The sequence below is a fragment of the Symphalangus syndactylus genome, chromosome 22, assembly GCF_028878055.3.
Source record: "Symphalangus syndactylus isolate Jambi chromosome 22, NHGRI_mSymSyn1-v2.1_pri, whole genome shotgun sequence".
Taxonomy (NCBI): Eukaryota; Metazoa; Chordata; class Mammalia; order Primates; family Hylobatidae; genus Symphalangus; species Symphalangus syndactylus.
Window position 1 is genome coordinate 39,889,000 of NC_072444.2, and position 18,141 is coordinate 39,907,140.

The 18,141-nt window shown below is 45.7% G+C and overlaps 1 protein-coding gene across 1 annotated transcript; it reads left to right on the plus strand.

Moving 5' to 3' along the window:
* Positions 1-4,415: 4,415 nt before the first annotated feature.
* Positions 4,416-10,204, plus strand: LOC129472147 (nucleolar complex protein 2 homolog). The gene is given in 5 exon segments (XM_063631132.1): positions 4,416-4,437; positions 4,541-5,008; positions 5,011-6,457; positions 6,459-6,548; positions 6,550-10,204. Coding segments are annotated over 5 exon segments (2,274 nt in total). The 3' UTR covers positions 6,797-10,204.
* Positions 10,205-18,141: the final 7,937 nt, after the last annotated feature.

Here is an 18,141-nt window from a genome sequence, read left to right on the forward strand (position 1 = left end):
TGATCATACTGTTCTTAAAGCCTTTCCCCATGGGATTTGAAAAATCTGCTTCTAAGCATATCTGAAAGTTTTTAATTTTCAATTTCTTTTAGAGATGGGGTCTCACTATGTTGCCCAGGCTGGAGTGCCATGGCCATTCATAGGAGTGATCATAGTGCACTATGGCGTCAAACTCCTCAACTCAAGAGCTCCTCCCGCCTCAGCCTCCTGAGTACAGGCTACAGGCATGTGCCACCATGCCCAGCCATAGCTTGAGGTTTTCACCTACAATAACTGAAGTTCCTACCTTACCACTTCAGACCATCTACTAAGAAGTCATAGATATTACTTCAGGGAAAAAAATGCCTGGCTGCAAATAATTCCCTTCAACGGGCTTAAAGATAGTTCTGTTAGTGTCTTTCAAGCATAGTTTTCAACTCAGATCCAGTGCTCATGCAATACTCCTTATCTACTGTGTCTTTGTTTCCAATAGTAGTAACACATGAACTTAGAATAAATATGCTGTCTTTTTAAGAATTTACAGCCGGGTGTGGTGGCTCATGCCTGTAATCCCAGCACTTTGGGAGGCCAAGGTCTGTGGATCACGAGGTCAGAAGATCGAGACCATCCTGGCCAACATGGTGAAACCCCGACTCTACTAAAAATTAGCTGAGTGTGGTGGTGGGCACCTGTAGTCCCAGCTACTCAAGAAGCTGAGGCAGGAGAATCGCTTGAACCAGGGAGGCAGAGCTTGCAGTGAGCCGAGATGGTGCCACTGCACTCCAGCCTGGGTGACAGAGCGAGACTCTGTCTCAAAAAAAAAAAAAAAAAAAAAAAAAAAAAAAAAAAAAAAAAAAAAATTTACATTGGTGTATGAATACAAAGCCTGAAAAATGCATTAGAAAGATTTATTATTTAAGAGATTCATTATGAAAGAGTTTAAAGATGAAAGAAATTCATCAAAGAGTTTGTATATTTCAAGAAGAAAGTATGACATCATCTAAATACATATTGCTGGGTTAAATGTTCTTTCCATCATAAGAGAAAAATCTATTCTCTTTTGTCCTAGTGTAAAACTCAGGACTTCTGCAGCTTCCCTTGTCTCTGAAATCTTCAACTTGCCACGCTTAGAGTTCCAAACACACACCCTACCTCACACCCCATGCAGAGTTACTCTGCGTCCACACAGCTGAGCTCCATGTGGTGTTTTAACAGTCATAGGATTTAATTCCCACATCTTGTTCTGAAAGCTGAGATTTATAATTCCAATAAAGATTTCAACAGAAAGATGAGGGTAAATAACTCGGAGGAACTTATTTATTTATTTATTTTTGAGACACAGTCTGGCTTTGTCGCCCAGGCTGAAGTGCTGTGGCATGATCCCGGCTCACTGCAACCTCCACCTCTGGGGTTCAAGCAATTCTCCTGCCTCAGCCTCCTGAGTAGCTGGGATTATAGGTGTGCACAACCACACCCAGCTAAATTTTATATTTTTAGTAGATACGGGGTTTCATTATGTTGGCCAGGCTGGTCTCAAACTCCTGACCTCATGATCCACCCACCTCAGCCTCCCAAAGTGTTGGGATTACAGGTGTAAGCCACCACGCCCGGCCCTTCATAACAATGTATTATCTCTGAAATTCCCTTTCACAACAGTGACCTTGATTTGAAATTTTAAAAAAACTCAGGCAAATCTATTAAGACATAATAAATAGAGAGTGGCTAAGACACTCTGAAAACAGATATCAAGGACCTCAACTTCTAATGTTTACTTTTAATCATTTTAACAAATAAGCAAGCTTTACAAGATTAGTGAGGTTCTGGTGTAAGAGATGTTTTCATAGGCCATGAATGAGCCTCACCAGGCTTCCCACTAAAATGTGGCAGGGATGAGAGTGCACCTCACCACTGCAGAGCCCAGAATGGAGGCTCCCCTAGTTTCAGAACTTGAGAACAGTTTCCACCACCTGGCCTATCAAACACTCAGACTCAATGAAGAAACCCAACCGGTGGCTCAGACCTAGAAATGGAGTAAATTTGTTGGCCTGAATAAAAGGTCAAAAATATTTTGTACATTTCTGCAGAAAACTGGACTTCTCTTCATCTATTGCAGGCACTGTTTTTATAGGCAAACAGCATGAGGTCTTCTACCTCTTTCTGATTCCCCACTCACCTCCCCAAATCATAAGTCCTCTCTCATAGGTTATATGTTCTATTTTTCACCCCTCTATAACAGTCTAAAAAGGATGACTGTGGAAGTGAGATATGCCTATTAGGGAACATCTGGAAAATCAGAAAACTACAAAAAAGAAATAATCACCAGAGACACCTGATGTTCCTATTTCAGCCACTTCACTGCTCAGGCTGTTCAGCAGCCCTTGCGCTGCCTGCCAGTTCTGGTCTCCTTGCTTGCCCATCCTCCTAGACGACCGTTCCACATTCTTCTCTTCTTCAAACCTCAACATTTCCTCTCTGCTTCTCACTCTCAGCTGAAGGCTTCAATTTTGACACAGGAAAAATCAGAATGGATCATTCTACAAAAGGCAGCAGGCACAGACATCTGTCTCCATGCACTCGGCTTTCCCTGACTCCTAGGGCCAACCCCCCACTTTGCACTGGATCCTGTTCCCCATTCCTCCTAAAGGACTTTGCTCCTGGGATTATTTCCATTCCTGCCTCATTAGTGTTTTCTTCTTTTTTAATGAGTCATTGCCAAGAAAAATGATGTACCGTAACATCTTGAATTGCAACTTCTAAAAACTTCCCATTTTCCTGATTCCTCAATATCTCCACAAACAGGCTGTGGGCACCTTTCCCAGATGACCAGGTACACCAATGTGACAAGGCTGGTCCCTGTCACAAGTCCCCCTTCTTGCTCTCCCCGACCATGGCCTAGTGACATTTAAGCACACCCGTGATATCCCCTCCTGCCTTTGCTGGTGAACCCCACCCTGATGCTGAATAAGGGCAACTGTCCACAGGAACCTGCTTGCCCTTGGCTCCCCACCTGCTTGGCTGAGCCCGCTTTGTTGGTGCTCTGCCCAGGTGATCCCCACAAGGTATGTCGTGCCTCCCTCTTTGGAACCTGTGAGTACAGTAAATCCTTTATTCATATGCCTTCCCAATGTCATCTCCACAGCCTATTGGAATGTTCCTTAAGGACTCCACAAGAGGTACTTAATCCCTCATTTATAACACATACCTCCATCTTTAAAAAGCCCTCTCTTGAACCTCTATCTTTCTCAGCTCCTATCCAATTTTAAGCTTCCCATTTCCAAGGAAAGTGCTTGCCAGAGTTGTTCACATTCGTTGGGCGCCGCCCGCCCCACCTCCCGAGAGGCTTCGGGGACTAGACGTTGGACGCACATCCTTCCAGCGCCGCGCCCCGGGTCCGCCGCCTCCTCCGAGAAGCCCCCCAGGCCCCGCCATCCTCCTCCTCCGGGAAGCCCCCCCGCCCCGCAGGCCTAGCCCTCCTCCTCCTCCAGGAAGTCCCCCCACCAGGCCTAGCCCTCCTCCTCCTCCGGGAAGCCCCCCTAGGCCTCGTCTTCCTCCTCCTCCGGGAAGCCCCCCAGGCCTTGCCCTCCTCCTCCGAGAAGCTCCCCCTAGGCCTCGCCTTCCTCCTCCTCCAGGAAGCCGCCCCCCAGGCCTCGCCCTCCTCCTCCCCCGGGAAGCCCCCCTAAGCCTCGCCCTCCTCCTCCTCCGAGAAGCCCCCCCAGGCCTCGTCCTCCTCCTCCCCCGGAAGCCATTCCCGCTCCCCCCCATCCTCTAACTTGCTCTCCTCCAGGGAGCCCCAGGGCCCTGCGGCACCAAGAGGCCGAATGGGACCCCGAGGCCACTCTGCCTGCGTCTGCCTCACTCGCCCCTTCAGCGCCAGGTCTGGGGGATCCGCGCCTGTGCCCCGGGGCGCCCCTGTCGCGGGGTCTGGCTGTCCAGGCCCAGGGGCCCAGGTGTCAGGCTGGTAGCGGGAAGGAAGGCGCCGGCCTCCCCACTGCCTTCACCCCGTGCGGCGTCCCCGGGAAGGGCAGCGGAAGAGCCGCCATTGGCACCCAGAGGGCTGTGGATGGGGAGCGCCCTGCGTGGTGTTCGTGGCGCTGGCCCGGTCTCCGCGGATCGGAGGCGAAGCCAGCCTGGCCCTCGGGTCGCCTGTCTTTTGTCGAGCTAGCGACATCAGTGCGGTTCCCACCGCCACTCGCGTTTTATACTGGACCCTCTTCTTTTTATTGTTGATTTGTGGGAGCTCTTTGCAGAGGGGCCCCGCCTTCGCAGCCTGGCGGTCCTCGCAGCAGCGTGCCCTCGGAACGCCGGGTGGGCTGCGGGCGTGGCGGGACTCCTGGTCTCTCTTCCCGGGGGGCGGACACTGGCGTTGCCGCGTCCTACGGAGCCGGGCGCCGACCGGGAGGCGCATCTGGGCCCCACCGGGGCTGCCAGCACAGAGCATGCGAACGCACCCTCCCGCCCGTAGGCAGCCGGCGCCGCTGTCGGAGAACCCTAGAGCCACTCGGCTGGGCGTGGCGCGGCGGGGCGGGGAACGGGGCGGTGCCTGGGCGGTGGACGTGCGCAGGCGCGCGGCATTCTGGGGCCGGAAGTGGCGCGCACGCTGCAGGCTGTTTCACGGCAGCTGCGCTGAGCCGCAAGAGGCGCCTGGCGGAGCTGACGGTGGACGAGTTCCTAGCTTCGGGCTTTGACTCCGAGTCCGAATGCGAGTCCAAAAACTCCCCAGAAGCGGAGACGCGGGAGGCACGCGAGGCTGCCTGGAGTCCCGATGAGCCGGGCGGGAGCCCCTCGGCCAGCCGGCGTAAAGGCCGTGCCTCTGAACACAAAGATCAGCTCTTTCGGCTGAAGGACAGAGACCCGAAGTTCTACAAGTCCCTGCAGGAGAATGACCAGAGCCTGCTAAACTTCAGCGACTCGGACAGCTCTGAGGAGGAAGAGGAGCTGTTCCACTCCCTGCCAGATATGCTGGAGGAAGCCAGTGAGGAGGAGGATGGAGCGGAGGAGGGGGCAGATGGGGACAGAGTCCCCAGAGGGCTGTGGTTGAGAGATGGAAGCAGGCAGCAAAGCAACTCCCCACTCCAAAGCTGTTCCATGAAGTGGTACAGGCGTTCCAAGCAGCTGTGGCCACCACCCAAGGGGACCATGAAAGTGCTGAGGCCAACAAATTCCAGGTCACGGACAGTGCTGTGTTCAATGCTCTGGTCACCGTCTGCATCAGAGACCTTATTGGCTGTCTCCAGAAGTTGCTGTTTGGAAAGGCGGCAAAGGACAGCAGCAGGATGCTGCAGCCATCCAGCAGCCCGCGCTGGGGGAAGCTCCGTGTGGACATCAAGGTGTACCTGGTCCCGGTCATACAGCTGGTGTCCTGTCTGGCAGAGACAACGGTGTTGGCGGCCGTGCTGCAGCACATCAGCGTACTGGTGCCCTGCTTCCTGACCTTCCCCAAGGAGTGCTGCATGCTGCTTAAGAGAATGATGGTCGTATGGAGCACAGGGGAGGAGTCCCTGCGGGTGCTGGCTTTCCTGGTCCTCAGCAGAGTCTGCCGGCACAAGAAGGACACTTTCCTTGGCCCTGTCCTCAAGCAAATGTACATCACGTATGTGAGGAACTGCAAGTTCACCTCGCCTGGTGCCCTCCCCTTCATCAGTTTCATGCAGCGGACCCTGACGGAGCTGCTGGCCCTGGAGCTGGGTGTGGCCTACCAGCACGCCTTCCTCTACATCTTCCAGCTCGCCATGCACCTGCGCAACGCCATGACCACCCGCAAGAAGGAAACGTACCAGTCTGTGTACAACTGGCAGGACATGCACTGCCTCTTCCTGTGGTGCCAGGTCCTGAGCACTGTGGGCCCCAGCGAAGCCCTCCAGCCCTTGGTCTACCCCCTTGCCCAGGTCATCATTGGCTGTATCAAGCTCATCCCCACTGCCCGCTTCTATCCACTGCGAATGCACTGCATCCGTGCCCTGACACTGCTCTCCAGGAGCTCGGGGGCTTTCATCCCAGTGCTGCCTTTCATCCTGGAGATGTTCCAGCAGGTCGACTTCAACAGGACGCTGGGGCGCATGAGCTCCAAGCCCATTAACTTCTCTGTGATCTTGAAGCTGTCCAATGTCAACCTGCAGGAGAAGGTGTACCGGGACAGCCTGGTGGAGCAGCTGTACAACCTCACCCTGGAGTACCTGCACAGCCAGGCACACTGCATCAGCTTCCCGGAGCTGGCGCTGCCTGTGGTCCTGCAGCTGAAGTCATTCCTCGGGGAGTGCAAGGTGGCCAACTGCCGGCAGGTGCAGCAGCTGCTTAGGAAGGTTCAGGAGAACTCCGAACACATCTGCAGCCGCTGCCAGAGGGTTTCTTTCGGCGTCTCTGACTGGCAGGCAGTGGAAGCCTGGGAGAAGCTGACCCGGGAAGAGGGGACCCCCCTGACCTTGTACTACAGCCACTGGCACAAGCTGTGTGACCGGGAGATCCAGCTGGAAATCAGTGGCAGAGCGGCTGGAAGACCTGAACTTCCCTGAGATCAAATGAAGGAAGGTGGCTGACAGGAAGGATGAGGACAGGAAGCAATTTAAAGACCTCTGACCTGAACAGCTCTGAGGAGGACGACACCGAGGGATTCTTGGAGAGAGGGATACTGGGGCCCCTGAGCACTTGGCATGGGGTAGAAGAGGATGAAGAGGACGAGGAGGAGGGCAAGGAGGACCGCAGCAACTCAGAGGATGGAGACCCAGACGCAGAGGCAGGGCTGGCCCCTGGGGAGCTGCAGCAGCTGGCCCAGGGGCCTGAGGACGAGCTGGAGGATCTGCAGCTCTCAGAGAAGGACTGAGGCAGCCCATCTGGGGGGCCTGTAGGGGCTGCCGGGCTGGTGGCCAGTGTTTCCACCTCTCCGGCAGTCAGACCTAGAGGCTGGCGTCTGTGCAGTTGGGGGAGGCAGTAGACAGGGGACAGGCTTTATTATTTATTTTTCAGCATGAAAGACCAAAGGTAACGAGAGCTGGGCTGGGCTGGCGTGGCTGCTGAAGCCCCACAGCTGTGGGCTATTGAAGTCAGTTCCGTGGGGGAGCTGACCTTGATGTCAGCAGACCGAGACCAGTCCCAGTTCCAGGGGGAGGCCTGCAGGTCCCTGGCCCCATCCACCACCTCTGCCCTCCGTCTGCAGACCTTGTCCATCCGCACCAGGCTCTGCATTCACTCCCCCAAGTCTTTGGAAATTTGTTCCTTTCCTTTGAAGTCACATTTTCCTTTAAAATTTTTTGTTTTGCATCCAAAACTGAAAGAAATAAAGCTGTGGGAGGCAGGGCCACTGTAAAAAAGAAAAAAAAAGAGTTGTTCACATTCAACATTTTTTCTTTTCTTCTCTCTTCAACCCACTCCAACATGGGCAACAAGCACACCCAAGTTGCTAAATCCGATGATTGATGTTCAGTCCTAAGGTAATTTGACCTTGCAGCATCTTTTTGAGTCTGTGGGTCATGCTGTCTATTGTCACACCATTTACTCTCTTGGCTTTTATGACACCTCCTCACACTTGCTTGGTTTTCAGTCTACTTCATTGGCTCTTTCTTTGGCTGGATCTTTATGTTCCCAACTAGAACCTGTTACATAATTTGCAGGGTGCAGTGCAGAACGAAAATGCAGGGCTCTTATTCCAAAAATTATTAAAAGTTGCAAGATAGTGAGAGCAGAGCACTCAATGAAGCATGAGGCCCTTCTAAGCAAGAGGTCTTGCATGATTGCAAAGATCTTGTGCCCATGAAGCCCTGTTCCCATCCTCAGAATGCAGCAAAACACCTGCTCAGTGCTCATCTATAAATGATCTCGTCCAACCCAATTGGCTTTAGATGCCACATTCAGCAACAAGCTTCACATCTTACCCTCAACACCAATCTCTCCATTTTACTTCAGATTCAAATATTCAACTGTCTATTCTCCACGTGCACTGAATATATGAAATGCACTCAAATTTAATATGTCCAAAATGGAACTTTCATTTCCCACCCAAATTCTTCCCATAGTTTTCCCCATGTCAATAAATACCAACTCCATTTTTCCAGTTATTCAGGCCAAAATCATTATAGCCATCCTGAACTTCGCACTTTTCTCTCACATTCCACATTCAATCCACCAAATCCTGCAAGCTCTACCTTCAAAATATTTCCTAAATCTGACCAGTCATGACCTTCACCACTTGCAACCCCGGTACAAGTTTCTGTCCTGAGTCACCTAGTCTTCTAGTGTCATAGGCCTCTTGGCTTTCACTTCTGCCCTTGACAGTCTATTTGCCACACAGCCACCAGTTATCTTTTTAAAATGTAAGTCATAGTTTGTCACTTTCAAATCGCAAAGTTGAAACCTTCGAATGCCTTCCAACCTCACTCATAATTTTTTGTTAAGTCTTCAAAATATGGCCTAAAAAACTCTATGTAGCCAGCTTCTGGCCACCTCTCCACCCTCAGCTCCTATCACTACCCCCTCAGTCACTTCATCAGCCACATTGGCTTTCTTGCTGCTCCTCACTTTCCTTTGCACTGTGGTTTTCTCTGTCTGGAACACTCTTCACTCAGATATTTGAATGACTCACTTTCTCAATTCAATGAGACTTCAGTTTACATGGCACCTCCTCAGAAAGCCTTCTGTACTGAACATAAATCTCAGCTTCCCTTGACGGTTTCCTTTGTTTAAAAGGTGGCACCCCTCTCCTGAACGTGGACCATGCCACACCACTGACATCTTTGTTGAGTCCCCAGAACTGTCAGTAATCTGCAAAAGTCCCATTAGTTCCAAGTCTCCACTCACTTCTGATGAAATGTCACATAACAGAGAATGGGATCTGCCTTCCTGGCCCACCGTCTAAAAGCCCAACAATGTATTCCTAAAGAACAGAGCATTCGCTCTTCATGAGCAATAGAAAACAGGAGCCACGAAGAGCCAAGCAGCAAAGGGCAGAGAATAGATCTAGATGGATGAAGAATAACCAGTATACACCCTCTGTTTTCTTAATCTGTTTTGTTGCAGACTGATGTTTTATTCTACGTCTATGCATATGCACATATGCATGCATGTAAACGTGTGCAATTTGATGGCAAAGATCCCATCTTGTATGTTCATTGCCATATCACCAGCTCCTAGAGCAGTAACTGTCACATAGTAAATATTCAGCAAATATTCTTTTGAGAGAGTGAATGAAGATGCAATACTATTAAATACATTCACAATTTCTCACCTTCTTCTTTTCACTCAACACAATCACTTTGGGTTGTTTTTTGGTGTGCGTGACAAGTATTCTTCTAAAAGAAATTATGATTTCTTTAAGGAATCTAGTCTAAATACACATGAAAGGAAAGGGACTACTGAACTAAATTATTTCAGCAAGACATTTAGAGAGTATTAGTGATTTTATAATAAATAATGCTATCATGTGATTTAAGTGTTCAAAGAAAAAAGATGATGCTTTTCCTATTTGTAGTTCAAAAAAAAAGATTTCATCAATCACATTATGAGTCAAACCCAAAGATGATTATCGATGACTAGAACTATTAGAAAGAGCATTCGACAGGTAGGCAGTAAAGAAGGGTGGGAAGTTCAGAGTAATCACATAAACAAAGAAAGGAACTATCTAGAAGGCAGACCCATCGGGGGAGGGAAATTTCAAGGGAAGAAGACTGGACCTACCACCCTGTTACCTGGGAAATAAGTAAGGCCACAGGGTGGGGAGAAAAAAAAGACTTGATACTTTTCAGAGAACAAAAAGTCTGTCTTTGTCAATGCAAATGCATGTAATGCACAGTAGTTTGAGAGATGCTAATAGGTTTTTTTTTATCGCTTTTCTTTGTCAATTACAAACTGCTCATTCCTGAAGATGAAACTAAAATGAGCCATTGAGTAAATTACTTCCAAAACAAGCTGGTGGAAAACGTGTAAACCTGTAAGTGAGTAATATTAAATCCTTACATGTTTTATAGGAATTTAGACTCCAGGCACACACAATGTTTTATACCGATAATGACTATACATTTTTTAACTTATTACATAAAATTATATATGTTATAGTCCAGGCACAGTGGCTCACGCTTCTAGTCCCAGCACTTTAGGAGGTCAAGGCAGGAGGCTCGCTTAAGGCTGTGAGTTTGAGATCAACCTTGGCAACATAGCAAGACCCTATCTCTACAAAAAATAAAGAAATAAATTAGCCAGGAGTGGTGGTACACACCTGTAGTCCCAGCTACTTGGGAGGCTGAGATAAGAGGATTACTTGAGCCCAGGACTTCAAGGTTGCAGTTAGCTATAATCATGCCATTGTACTCTAGCCTAGGTGACAGGGCAAGATCCTGTCTCTTAAAAAAAAAAAAAAAGTACTGGTCGGGTGCAATGGCTCAAGCCTGTAATTCCAGCACTTTGGGAGACCTCATGATCTCTTGACCTCTTCAACATGGTGAAACCCCGTCTCTACTAAAAATACAAAAATTAGCTGGGCGTGGTGACACATGCCTGTAGTCCCAGCTACTCGGGAGGCTGAGGCAGGAGAATCGCTTGAACCCGGGAGGTGGAGGTTGCAGTGAGCCAAGATCACACCGTTGCACTCCAGCCTGGCGACAGAGTGAGACTCTGTCTCAAAAAAAAAAAAAAAAGGTATTATTGAAAGTTTAGAACATAGCAATAAACAAAAGAAGAAAATATAAATCAAAACAAAAACAGCCACTGTAAATGTTTTAGTTTATAATATTTCAGATTTTTTCTACTATGTAAATATATGATTATGAAAAGTTGTACTCATTACTGCTTAATACCCTGTTTTCTTGATGAAATAATTTTTCATGAATATTTAGCAGTATAATTATATAATTGTCTCTTTTAAGCCAATACTATAACATAAGTAACACATTATTAAAAATTAAACCATCACTGCAGTTTAAAAGTTAAAGAAAAAAAAAATTCAACTCGGTCATAGCATATTAGTGTTTTAATTTGAGACTGGATGGATTTGCTAATATTTTACTCATAACCTAATTGTAGGTTTCTTATTGTGGGATATTTGTCAGATTTTGATTTCAGGACTATGCTAATTTATAAAATAAATTAGGATATTATACATTATACCTAAATTAGGATTGTTTTCTATGTTTTAAAACAATGTTTTCCAAATTATCTGTGTGAAATCCTTTTTTGCAGTTTCCCATCCATCAGGTACTGCTATTTTGGTTAAAACAAAACAAAAAGAAATTAGTAGAAAAGTAAAATAAGAAGCCACAAACAATCGAAATAAAGGTTTAATTTCTTTATGATTACATTCAATAGACACTAAATTACTCTACCAAATTGCTGTAAAAGTCTCTAAATGCTGACTCTCATTGCCATATTTATCATGAACTTGTAACAAATAGTTCATGACCACCAGAAGCCCATGGACCACACTTTGAATAGTGCTGCTTGAAAGAAGACACTTAATATGTTTAATGATACACATTTATCAGCAAAAAAATGCTGTTGAAATATTACCACAATATGTGAATTTTCATTTATTTACAAATCATATCTCTAATTAAAATTATTTTAATAATATTCTGGATGCTTAGATTTTAAGTGCTCAGCATCCTAAAGACTTCATCTTTTTTTTTTTTTTTTTTGAGATGGAGTCTCGCGTCTCGCTTTGTCGCCCAGGCTGGAGTGCAGTGGCCTGATCTCTGCTCACTGCAAGCTCTGCCTCCCGTGTTCACGCCATTCTCCTGCCTCAGCTTCCAGAGTAGCTGGGACTACAGGCGCCCGCCACCACGCCTGGCTAATTTTTTGTATTTTCAGTAGAGACAGGGTTTCACCGTGTTAGCCAGGATGGTCTCGATCTCCTGACCTCGTGATCCGCCCGCTTCAGCCTCCCAAACTGCTGGCATTACAGGCGTGAGCCACCGTGCCCGGCCGACCTCATCCTTTTATTAGTTAATTCACAGGTACAATATCCAGTTAAGATAAGGTTTGCTATTGCTGATACTGTGTATGGATCTCTATTTTCCGGTAACATTTCTGATCACTTAAAATTACTGAGCCAATGCTTTTCATACCTGATTACATCATCCTTGTGTTTGACTCGTAATGTGATTGATGAAATCTTTTCCTTGAACTACAAATAGGAAAAGCATCATCTAGTAGTGCTGTGTCTTCAATCTGTGGCTTCTCTTCAGGAATATAATCATGCCACTTGTTCATTTTGTGAGGATTCCTTTAGTGACAACTATATGGTATAACCCACATAACTGGAAGTGTTTAAAGAGCAAACACACTGGAGAGGGGACCAGGTGGCACCTACACTTTCTTTCAAGGATATCTATTGGAGGCAACCTACAGAATGGGAGAAGATTTTTGCAATCTACTCATCTGACAAAGGGCTAATATCCAGAATCTACAATGAACTCAAACAAATTTGCAAGAAAAAAACAAACATCCCATCAAAAAGTGGGCAAAGGATATGAACAGACACTTCTCAAAAGAAGACATTTACGCAGCCAAAAGACACATGAAAAAATGCTCATCATCACTGGCCATCAGATAAATGCAAATCAAAACCACCATGAGATACCATCTCACACCAGTTAGAATGGCCATCATTAAAAAGTCAGGAAACAACAGGTGCTGGAGAGGATGTGGAGAAGTAGGAACACTTTTACACTACTGGTGGGACTGTAAACTAGTTCAACCATTGTGGAAGTCAGTGTGGCGATTCCTCAGGAATCTTTAACTAGAAATACCATTTGACCCAGCAATCCCATTACTGGGTATACACCTAAAGGATTATAAATCATGCTGCTATAAAGACACATGCACATGTATGTTTATTGTGACACTATTCACAATAGCAAAGACTTGGAACCAACCCAAATGTCCAACAACGATAGACTGGATTAAGAAAATGTGGCACATATACACCATGGAATACTATGCAGCCATAAAAAATGATGAGTTCATGTCCTTTGTAGGGACATAGAAGAAGCTGGAAACCATCATTCTCAGCAAACTATCGCAAGGACAAAATACCAAACATCGCATGTTCTCACTCATAGGTGGGAATTGAACAATGAGAACACATGGACACAGGAAGGGGAACATCACACACCAGGGCCTGTCGGGGTTGGGGGGAGTGGGGAGGGATAGCATTAGGAGATATACCTAATATTAAATGACGAGTTAATGGGTGCAGCACACCAACATGGCACATGGATACATATGTAACAAACCTGCACATTGTGCACATGTACCCTAGAACTTAAAGTATAATTAAAAAAAAAAAGAATATCTGTTGGACCATGCATGTGAATTGGCCATTTGACATAAGAACTTAGAGAGGGGGCCAGCTCAAGCAGTTAAATGCTATTAAAGTGAAACTGAAATTTATTATTTTATTAGGAAAAATAACTAAAGTTCTATTTGTTTAATCCATCCTAATGAATTTTTTGTGCAAACTTCATATTTAAAAAGACTATGGCTTTAGAAAAGGTTTCTCTAAGGACAGTATGGTTCTCTAAGCATCTGTTTGTTTAAAATTCAGATTCCCAGATCCCATCCCATAACTACTATATCAAAGTCCCAAAGAGAAGACGGGGATAGAGGAGAAAGGAATTCATATGTTTAATAAACTCCCCAAGTGATTATTGTGCATATATATATTTATTTATTTGAGACGGAGTCTTGCTCTGTTGCCCAGGCTGGGGTGCAGTGGCACAATCTCAGCTGACTGCAACCTCCACTATCCAGATTCAAGCAATTCTTGTGCCTCAGCATCCCAACTAGCTGAGACTACAGACATGCACCACCACACCCAGCTGAATTTTGTATTTTTAGTAGAGATGGGTTTTCACCACATTGGCCAGGTTGGTCTCGAACTCCTGAGCTCAAGTAATCTGCCCACCTTGGCCTCCCCCAAAATGCTGGAATTACAGGAGTGAGCCACCATGCCCAGCCAATATTTTGAAAAGTAATGCTTCAGAGCAATTTAAAAAATAATCATAGGCGTTATATATAATCCTCAAAGGCTACATGCATAAAACTGGGCATCTCTATCATTTGAATTGGGCTTTTCTTTTTTCTGTTTCTTCTTGAGTCCATTTTAGTAATGTTTATCCTCCTAGGATATCATAATTTTAGTTAGCTTTTAAAAGAATTATTGTAATAAATTATATTTAGAAAATAATTTAGTATGCTTTTCTTTTCCATACCTGTCTGATCATGTATGCCTCTATATAGGGATACGAACGGCTAGTTTAAGGGAAATGAGAGAACAGAAGTTTAAAATTTATTTAGCTCAAACACAAAGAGAATGCAAACTGTTAAGAGTTATTTTTAAGGGGAATGTGAGAACAGAGGTTTAAAGTTTATTTAGCTCAAACACAAAGAAAAAGAGTCGGCCAGGCGCGGTGGCTCACGCCTGTAATCCCAGCACTTTGGGAGGCTGAGGTGGGTGGATCACTAGGTGAGAAGTTCGAGACCAGCCTGACCAACATAGTGAAACCCCGTCTCTACTAAAAACACAAAAATTAGCCAGCATGGTGGCTCATGCCTATAATCCCAGCTACTCGAGAGGCTGAGGCAGGAGAATCGCTTGAACCTGGGAGGCGGAGGTTGCAGTGAGCAGAGATCATGCCATTGCACTCCAGCCTGGGCAACCAGAGCAAAACTCTGTCTCAAAAAAAAAAGTAAAGAAAAGCAAAGAGAGTCAATTTTTTGAAGTCCACATAAAAGATGATAGTTTGGAAAGCTGTTAGTTTATAAGAACCAAGATTTTTGAAAGAATAATTTTTGAAAATCAAAAGGCAAAGATTTGAAAGATAAAAGTATAAAATTAGCCTACAAATAAACAATTAGGATTGGGGTTTTCCAGGGAGTCAATAGGATGATAGAGAACCCGATAAGAACGAGTTCAGGGTGACCTGCATGGCTTGGAGGGATCACACGGAGAAGGGCAGAGATCATACTTGGAAAGAACTCAGTTTCTGCCCTAAAGAAGACCATTATAGCCAAACCAAGGGCAGTCGGGCAGGTGATGGAACCAAGCCACGCTGAAGTCTGTCCACCACTGTTCAGGGGGGTGCTGTTCCCCGTCCTGCCAGGAGAACTGCCAGCATTGCCTTCATTGCCCCCCCGTGAAGGTCTTCTCTGATCGCTGCTTGCACCTCACTCCATGAACACCCAGGAGAAATGTGACCCGTATACATCCTGATGTTTCAGTCAGCCCATCTCAACTCTACTATAAATATTTTTCAATAACCCAGCACTTTTTAAGGCCCCTAAAAGAAAGGGTATAACTGTGGATGCCCGACGGGACTGGGTAGTGCAGAAAGAACCAGCAGCTCAACTTGGGTGGTTTCGGAAAAACAAAAAACAAAAACTAAAACGGTTCAAAACTTCACTTTGAGCCAGGACAGTGGAAAGAGCCACAGCTGTTCCATTAGCATCAGTATTTTTAGCAGAGCCTGCTTTCCTCAGGCTGCAACTTTTCTTACTGGGAAAGTGCAACAGCCCTTAACTGATCTCCCTGAAACTGTTCTCTCCACTCTCCAGTCTTTTCTGTACATTGCTTGCGACAATTACCTTCCAAAAAATCAAATGTGGTCATGTTTCCTCTCTAGAAATCTTTATTATCCTGTTGTTGCATACAAGAGGAAGGCCAAACTCAGCAGCACTAACTGGACTGCCCTTCAAAACCCAGTCCCAGTCAAAATTTTAGCCTCATCCTATGCCTCTGCCAGTGTTTAAACTTAAATGTTAGCCATTTCAAACAGGGCAGAGCTTTTGCATACAGTTGAATATTTACTCACTGGTTCTTCCTCCTAGATTATCATGAACTTGGTTCTCTGCCCAGCAAACTCCTTTCCAACTCAACTCCTGTTATGACCCTATAAAAAGTTACTTGCTTTCTCTCTCATTTACCGAGATGCTTTATTCAGATTCATCTAAAAGCATCCGTCAGATTCTTTTTTGTTTTTTTGTTTTTCGTTTTTTGTTTTTTTTGAGACAGAGTCTCGCTCTGTCACCCAGGCTGGAGTACAGTGGCATGATCCCAGCTCACTGCAAGCTCCGCCTTCCAGGTTCACGCCATTCTCCTGCCTCAGCCTCCCGACTAGCTGGGACTACAGGCGCCCACCACCACGCCCGGCTAATTGTTTGTATTTTTAGTAGAGACGGGGTTTCACTGTGTTAGCCAGGATGGTCTTGATCTCCTGACCTTGTGATCTGCCCACCTCAGCCTCCCTAAGTGCTGGGATTACAGGTGTGAGCCACCACGCCCGGCCCCATCAGATTCTTTGATCGTGATTTCCTCTTGTTTCTTTCCTTACTGGACTGACAGCTTCTTGAGAGCAGTGACTTCCTTCCACTTGCTCCTAGAAGCCACCCTATACATGTTTGTTGAATGACTCAGTCCACAATGAGTGACACAGCTGACTAATATAAAACTAAAATGACCTTTGTTCACACAACAGACTACAGTATTTTGTTATTGTTCTGATCCAGCTTTTTTTTGTACTTGGAAGTTTATTTGTTCATTGCGCATCATTTCTCTAGATTTGGTCAATCATTCCAGCCTGACAAGGTAGTTTTTTTTTTTTTAATCATTTTTTGAACATTCTGAGTCTGTTATCCAAGGAATAATGCTGCCTCTTCCAGCTGCATCCCCAGCAACATTTATAATTGTGCCATCAATTCCCTCGTCCAAGTTATAAATGTCAGTTCTGGATAGAGCATTTTACATGACATTTACCTTATCTTCTCTAGAATTATACTTATTTCTTCTCTTGTTTTGTCAACTTGAATGTGAACTCCTCAAGACGGGCATCATGGACCTCTCATATTTATATTCTCTTAACTTTCTTGATTTTAATAAACACTACAAAATATCCTAGTGTCCCTTGATGGTGGTGGTGGAAAGCTGGTTCTGGAACCAGATGACCGAGGATCAGACCACAGCCCCCCACCTGCAGGTCAACTTAGGCAAGTTTCTGAAACCCTTCTAGCCATCGATGACATTTTCTCATATACAAAATGTGGAAAAAAGTAGTACCTAGATGACAGAATTGTCTTGAGAGAATAAAACAGATAATGTATGTAGAATGTTTCATGCTATACTTAATCCAGAGTAAGTGTTTAATATAATAATAGTTATTAGAGGTATTAGTTGAATAAAATAAATAATGGAAATATCAATGTCATCAAATCTACTAATTTATTACTCAAGTGTATACTTTGCTAGGGCTGCCATTACAAAGTACCATAGTCTGGGTGGCTTCAGCAACAGAAATCTATTTTCTCACAATTCTGGAGGCCAGATCTCCAAGATCAAGGTGTCAGCAGGGTTGACACCTTGAGGCCTTTTGTTTTCTTTTGTTTTGAGGCCTTTATTGTTGGTTAGTAGATGGCCATCTTCTCCTTGCACCTTCACATGGTCTTTCCTCTGCACCTGTGTCCTAATCTCCTCTACTTATCAGAGCACTAGTTATATTGGATTAGAGCCCACTCCAACAAACTCATTTAACCTTATTTATTTATTTATTTATTTATTTATTTATTTTTTGAGATGGAGTCTGGCTCTGTCGCCCAGGCTGGAGTGCAGTGGCGCGATCTCGGCTCACTGCAAGCTCCGCCTCCCGGGTTCATGCCATTCTCCTGCCTCAGCCTCCCAAGTAGCTGGGACTACAGGCGCCCGCCACTGCGCCCAGCTAATTTTTTGTATTTTTAGTAGAGACGGGGTTTCACCGTGGTCTCGATCTCCTGACCTCGTGATCCGCCCGCCTCGGCCTCCCAAAGTGCTGGGATTACAGGCGTGAGCCACCGCGCCCGGCCAACCTTATTTATTTTTTAAAGGTCCAATCTTGAAATGCAGTCATTCTTTGACACTGAGAGTTAGGATATCAAACATAATTTTTTTTGGAGAGGGGACACAATTCAGGCTATGATAATCAGTAACAGCTATCACACCCATTATAAGTAATATCTAAGTTAGTCATGATTAACTGTATAACCATTAACAACAACTCACTGACCCTTCTTTTGTCTTTTTTTTTTTTTTTTTGAAACAAAGTCTCACTCTGTTACCCAGGCTGGAGTGCAGTGGCACGATCTTGGCTCACTGCAGCCTCAATCTCCCAGGCTCAAGTGATCCTCCAACCTCAACCCGCTGAGTAGCTGGGACTA